The following is a 7,276-nucleotide window of genomic DNA, read 5'->3' as shown; positions in this document are numbered from 1 at the left end:
TTTTAAAAATTTGAATGAAAGCATAAGGCTGGATTCACACCTATGAAATTTTAGTGCCTTTTGCAGATTTGCACTACAGTCCATTTACCATTGTTTTCTATGGAACACGTTCTGTAGTGCAAGTCTACAAAATGCAAAAAGCACAAAAAATGCATAGGTGTGAATCCAGCCTTAGAATGTGAGTTGGTACAGTCCCAAATAACAGGCACGCCCATAGGACTGGATACAGAGTAAAGTCAGTAACACAATTATCAAAGAAGTCATTGTTTAAGACAAGGAGTAGAGGCAGACAATGGCCCTCAAGTCTGGCTCCTGCATGGCCCTGAACGATGGGCACAAGATACCGGTGATTGGGTTTGGTACCTACGCCCCAGAACAGGTGAGGTGCTATGATTCTATGGCTCGGCCTACATGCATGGGAAACTGTGTTTGCTACTGACAGGTTTTTTTTTTTTAATCAAATCAAATTAATTAAAAACAAAACCGTAAGATTTTTAACAGAATCCATATACGTAATTTCATAGTATGGCAGTACAATTTGAGCAGGGCCAGGACCGGGGGGGGGATGTTTTTTGTTTTATCACGTAGTGTGCTGTATGTACGTAGTCACAGTCTGCTAATTTTTTTGTAAAGTGACAGTGGGTGTCACATGCAGGAATGCTCTTTGCACTCCTGTCATGACAGTCTTCATTGGAAGTGGAATCTTTAGGATCTTGTGAACAACAGAGTGTAGCTTCATGCGCACATCTATAAAACAAAAACATATACAAGTGTTTTTTTAATTATGGATCTGAATGCAGCTGCATTATTTTTAATGAAGCGATTTACACAGTTCTGTAAACATATGCTGCTTACAGATCCCTAACACAGAATCCAAAAATCTAAGAACATGCATTTTACACACTTATGTATATAAACGCATGTATACGCATCTGTAGGTGCATAAATGAAGTCAAAACAAAGGGGGAAAATAATTTATCATATAAACAAATTATGTACACATACGTCTCTTTACACGTTTAAAAGCAATCTAAATGCAAATATTTTACTGATCATTAACCACTTGCTTACTGGGCACTTAAACACCCTTCCTGCCCAGACCAATTTTCAGCTTTCGGTGCTCTCACACTTTGAATGACAATTACTCAGTCATGCAACACTGTACCCAAATGAATTTTGTGTCCTTTTTTTCCCACAAATAGAGCTTTCTTTTGGTGGTATTTGATCACCTCTGGGGTTTTTATTTTTTGCGCTATAAATGAAAAAAGACCGAAAATTTTGAAAAAAAACGCATATTTCTTTGTTTCTGTGACAGAATTATGCAAATTATTAATTTTTCTTCATAAATTTTGGCCACAATTTATACTGCTACATATCTTTGGTAAAAATAACCCAAATTAGTGGATATTATTTGGTCTTTGTGAAAGTTAGAGAGTCTACAAGCTGTGGTGCGAATCGCACAAAATTGATCACATCTGATGTACTGGTGGCCTATCTCGCTTCTTGTGACCCAAACAAGTCAGGAAAGTACAAATACCCCCCAAATGACCCCTTTTTGGAAAGTAGACATTCCAAGGTATTTAGTAAGAGGCATGGTGAGCTTTTTGATGTTGTCATTTTTTTCCCACAATTCTTTGCAAAATGAAGATTTTTCATTTTCTTTATTTTTCTCCACAAAATTGTCATTGTAATAGGTTATTTCTCTCACGTGGCATGTGTATACCACAAATGACACCCCCCAAAAAATTCTGCTACTCCTCCTGAGTATTACAATACCACATGTGTGGGACTTTTTCGCAGCCTGGCCACATAGAGAGGCCCAACATGCAGGGAGCGCCATCACGTGTTCTAGGAGCATAAATTACACATCTAACTTGTTGACTACTTATTACACTTTTGAAATACCAGGACAATGACACGTGACACTGATGACAGATGGCACTGATACGTGGCAATGATGACACTTATACGTGGCACTGATGACACGTGGCACTGATGACAGATGACACTAATATGTGGCACTGATGACACGTGGCACTAATACGTGGCACTGATGACACGTGGCACTAATACGTGGCACTGATGACACGTGGCACTAATATGTGGCACTGATGACACATGGCACTAATACGTGGCACTGATGACATGTGGCACTAATACGTGGCACTAATACGTGCCACCGGTGACAGATGGCACTAATACGTGGCACCAATGACACGTGACACTGATGACAGATGGCACTGATAAGTGGCATTGATGACACGTGACACTGACAACAGATGGCACGTGACACTGACAGGTGGCACTGATGACAAATGGCACTGATACGTGGCACTGATGACAGATGGCACTAATACGTGGCACTGATGACAGATGGCACTATGTGGCACTAATAACACGTGGCACTGATGACAGATGCCACTTATACGTGGCACTGATGACAGATGGCACTGGGGACAAATGGCACTGACAACAGGTGGCACTGGGGACAGATAGCACTGCGGGCAGGTGGCACTGGGGTGGGGTGGATTGCACTGGGGTGGATGGCACTGGGGCGGATGGCACTGGGGCGGATGGCACTGGGGCAGGATGGCACTGGGGCGGATGGCACTGGGGCAGGATGGCACTGGGGCAGGATGGCACTGGGGCAGGATGGCACTGGGGCAGGATGGCACTGGGGGGGGGGCATGGCACTGGGGGGGGGTGGCACTGGGGGAGGATGGCTCTGGGGGAGGATGGCACTTTTTATTAAACTTTTTTTTTACTTTTTTTTTTTTTTTTTTCTTTTTTACACTGACGGCTGCTGCAGCCGTTCTTCTCTCCCCTCTCACACGCTGTCTGTGTGAGGAGGGAGAGCGGCGCTGAGAGATGATCTCATATGTTTACATATGAGATCATCTCCCATTGGACACGCCGATCACGCTGTAAACGGCCGCTGTGATTGGCCGTTTACAGCGATCTGTGTTTGCCTGTCCCCGGGGGACACGGCAAACACAGAACTTCCGCGATGCGCGCCCGCGGCGGCGCGCATTGCGGAAGTAAACACCAGGCCGTCCAGGGACGGCCAGGCGTAGGAAGCCGCCCGCCCTAAGGCCGGCATTCGGCTATAGGGCGGGCAGGAAGCGGTTAAGCCTGAAATTTCCTCTTAGAAAACACGTAGTAAAATCTTTATGGGCATGTGAATGAGATCTAAGGAGCACCTGGGTTTTGCTGCAAGACCATTACCAGGTTGAGGCCCTCAGGCACACCCATGCAGGCTATGGAGGATTAGAAACCAGGAATAGCGAAAACACGTAAGCAATATGAGTCTTTTACAGCACAGGTACAGTAAAGAAGTTTCTAGCAGAAAGTCTCTCGCAGCACTGGGAACACAGGAGAGACCTGGTACAGTATTGCTGTCATTCTCCTGGAGTATAGAAAGCAACCAGCTGTGGGAACGCTGGTGCTCACTTGGAGGGTCACACTTGTTTACACATAAAATGCAAATGTAAAAAGTGGAGCAGTGTTTGATGAAACTTTGGCTGTTGTCGGTCTTACAGACTGCAGTTTCGAGCTGGTTTCAGAATATAGTGGGCTCTAAAAGGCTGACCCTGGGCTTCATTCAATGTACTGTGCTTGAATGGTTCTCAGCCAATCCCTGGGGGGGGGGGGGGGGGGGAGTGTTAGTGCCCAGTAGGTGGCTGAGAGGAGATAATTAATCTGAGGTACAGAGCAGCAGGGTTCTTGTCCTGGAGGAGATCCCAGCCTGGAAGGGTCAGGTCAGCTGAAGCCTGCAGAGAATTCACTAGGGTTCCAACTATTGCAGAGAATTCATTGAGGTCCCGACTCAGGAGGATTTGAGTGGCCTATTCTCCTGGAATTAGTTCAGACGCAAGTAAAGGGAGTGGTTATTGTGAGAGACTGTGCCAGGTGCCTGGCAACCTGAGGGTGCAGAAGGGAACAGAACCTGAGACAAAACAATGACAGGAAAAGGGAGAGGGCAGTTTCTTGCCCCCCCTTTTCCTCATGGGAGAGCGGCTGGATCAGCTGGTTCAAGTTCCCCCGCAGAGCCTGTGGCCAGCGGGGAAACAGCTGTTAGTCACATGTTTTGAGAAGGGGTACAGGTGACCTCTCTTCATGACATGTGAAAAGCCTGGGAAGAACTGGTTTAAACCAGTTTTCTTGGGGTTATAAAAAGGGGGTTCCGCTGAGGGGGGCTCATTCGCCTCAGAAGAAAAGCTGTGGTGTTCTCTCTGGGTTCTGCCCTGAACAAACAGTCTCTTCTGAGGCAGGAAGATGAGAGAGGAGGGAAGCCTGGATTCGCCAATGCCTAGACCTACCCGCCCGTCGTGTCAAGAGGCTCCGGTGGGAGCTACACCGCCTGTCAGCCATCCTGGTCCGGAGGAAAGAAGAGGAGAGTGGTCAGCGGTGGAAGCCCGGGAGCCGTCGCTGCGTCAGGAAGAAGCGGATCCCGAAGATGTGGAGGAGGAGCCAGCGCGTCAGCAAGGAAGCACCGCCCCTGGTTCGGTCGGATGGGGCGGCGAAAAAGAAGCGCAACCCCCGCCGGAGCTATTCGTCTACCCTCCGCGCCCTGCTATTCAGAAAAGCTGGTCCTTCTCAGGACCGTACCAGAGGGCAGGTGGGCGGGGGAAGGCTTGGAGCGGGCAGGCAGAGCGGCCAGCTGAGCGGAAGAGCATCCACGTCTGAAGCGGTGGTTGGGGCCAGAAGTGGTACGGAAGGTGGAGCAACCTCTCTGAGAGAGTGGGCTCCCCCTCCACAGTGTCAGGTATCACCTAGGCAACCGACCATGCTGCCTTTCACTGAAGCAGGGCTTGATAGTGGGCCTGCTTTACATCAAGGGAGTGCAGGTATGTATGAACCTTCTGTTAATGAATTATTAAATGGTACTATTATCTAAAGTGTCTAAAGAATTAGCTATTCAGAAATCGTTTTGTCAGCCAGCTATAAGTAATGTTTTAGCCTCTAAAGTTTCAGCTATGGAAGTTTGGTCGCCACCTAGTGGCGTCTCTGCTAATGGCACTCCAACTTTGCCAATTCATTTAGAACAGAATATCAATGTGTATTATAGTAATGCTAAATCACAAAACTTGCTGGAAATTTGTTTAACCACTTGGGATCCGCGCTATTGCAAAATGACGGCAATAGCGCGGACCCACATTTTCGGGACTACGTCTATTGACGTAGTCCCGGTTACGAGCGGCCTGCGCGCCCCCTGAGGGGCGCGCGCGGCGCGCTCTGTGATCGGCGAGTCCGTGAGACTCGCCTGATCACCGATCCGTGTAAGGGGTCGATCCCGACCCCTTATCACGTGATCAGCTGTCAGCCAATGACAGCTGATCATGTGATAAAACGGAGCCGGTAATCGGCTAGTATTCCTCCTCGCGCTGACAGCGCGAGGAGAAAAAAAAAAAACCGATCGCCGGCGGCCGTGTTCGGGACATCAGTCCCGATCACGGCCAGCAATTTAAACGGACACCTGCCCCCTGCCAGTGCCCACCTGCCACCCGCAGTGCCATCCTGAAATAAAGTAAGTGCCCCCCTGTCAGTGCCACCCAGCAGTGCCCATAGTGCCCACAGTGCCACCCAGCAGTGCCCACAGTGCCACCCAGCAGTGCCCACAGTGCCACCCACAGTGCCACCCAGCAGTGCCACCCACAGTGCCACCCAAAATCTGCCTCAAAGGTGCTGCACCCCAGTGCCGCCCATCAGTGCCCAGCAGTGCCGCCCATCAGTGCCCAGCAGTGCCGCCCATCAGTGCCCAGCAGTGCCACCTATCAGAGCCACCTATCAGTGCCACCTATCAGTGCCCATCAGTCCCATCTATCTGTGGTACCTATCAGTGCCCATCCGTGCCACCCATCCGTGCCACTTATCCGTGCCACCCATCCGTGCCATCTTATCTGTGCCCATCTTTGCCCATCAGTGCCGCCTTATCTGTGCCCATCGGTGCCGCCTTATCTGTGCCTATTAGTGCCGCCTTAACTATGCCTATCAGTGTCCACCAGTGCAGCCTATCAGTGCCCACCAATGCAGCCCATCAGTGCCCACCAATGCAGCCCATCAGTGCCCACCAATGCAGCCTATCAGTGCCGCCTAATCAGCGCACTTCAATGAAGGAGAAAAATGACCCGTTTGCAAAATTTTATAACAAACTATTAAAACATGATTTTTTTTTTTTTTTTTTTTTGCATCTTTTTTTGTTTGTTTAGCAAAAAATAAAACTCCGAGCTGTAACTAAATACCACCAAAAGAAAGCTCTATTTGTGGGAAAAAAATGATAAAAAATTCATTTGGGTACAGTGTTGTATGACCGCGTAATTGTCACTCAAAGTGCATCAGCGCTGAAAGCTGAAAATTGGTCTGGGACTGAGGGGGGTTTAAGTGCCCAGTAAGCAAGTGGTTAAAGGAATCCATGCCCTGTGATATTTTTCCGTTGGGATTTCATTTGTGTCAGGTTGTTAAGGAAAAATTTGGCGGGGGGAATTTTTTTTTTTAGATATTCTTTCATTTTTCCTTCCGCTAAAGATTTTATTATTAAAAAAAAAAAAAAATAAATAAATAAGAGGATGACGACAGACGTAGACCTGTATCAAAAAATTTTTTTTTTTTTTTTTTAATAACTGGTTACAGGCGTTTTTGTATTTTTGGGGGTGTTTTATGTGAAATATCACCTAAAAAAAGTACGGGTTTATTTCAACACTTAGACATTAAGTGGCATGGTTTAATTTTGATGAGGCATTTCGTCTGAAGTAAAAAAAAAAAAAAAAAAAACAGCAACAAATTTGTAATCTGGAGATTTTTCAAACAGCACACACACCAGTGATATTAGCAAACATGCTCCCATGGCTTCAGGTGTTTCCAGACAAGTTGAAGGCCCATCTTCTCATTGTAGGTTTTAGGGATGGTTTTTTATTGCCTATATTTCAAGGTCAGGGTTGTACCATAGTTAATAATTCAAATCAGTATCTGAATTTCTTCAAGTAGTTTTAGATGAGGTTAATTTTGAAATTTCAGAAGGAAGGGTGGCAACTTTTCTTTCCCTCCATTTTCAAATTCCCCTTTTCTTTCCCTCAGTTTTCAAATTTCAGGATTTCTACTTTAGGTGTATTTCCTAAAAAAAAAAAAAAGGAAAATAATTATTTTAGATTAATTCATCACTTATCTTTTCCCAAAGGCAATTCCCTTAATGACCAAATTGATGAGAGTATGTCATCAGTTTCATATGCTTCTTTTGGAGGTGTTCTAGTAAAGTAAAGAATGTTGGGGAAGGGAGCTA

At 46.5% G+C, this 7,276-nt stretch overlaps 1 protein-coding gene across 1 annotated transcript in view; it reads left to right on the top strand.

The window, feature by feature from the left end:
• The first annotated feature begins 207 nt into the window (after window positions 1–207).
• The window catches only part of LOC143960477 (aldo-keto reductase family 1 member C1-like), a 68,823-nt gene continuing 61,754 nt past the window's right edge, over window positions 208–7,276 (top strand). Inside the window, exon 1 of the mRNA XM_077469125.1 lies at window positions 208–379. Coding sequence (XP_077325251.1) covers window positions 293–379 — 87 coding nt within the window. The 5' untranslated portion in view covers window positions 208–292. The remainder of the gene's footprint in view (window positions 380–7,276) is intronic.

This window comes from Lithobates pipiens, unplaced genomic scaffold (assembly GCF_037356315.1).
Source record: "Lithobates pipiens isolate NorthernLeopardFrog02 unplaced genomic scaffold, aLitPip1_a1.2 Scaffold_8, whole genome shotgun sequence".
In the NCBI taxonomy this organism is placed as follows: Eukaryota; Metazoa; Chordata; class Amphibia; order Anura; family Ranidae; genus Lithobates; species Lithobates pipiens.
The sequence above is the reverse complement of the archived record's forward strand: the minus strand, read 5'-3'. Positions and strand labels throughout refer to the sequence as shown.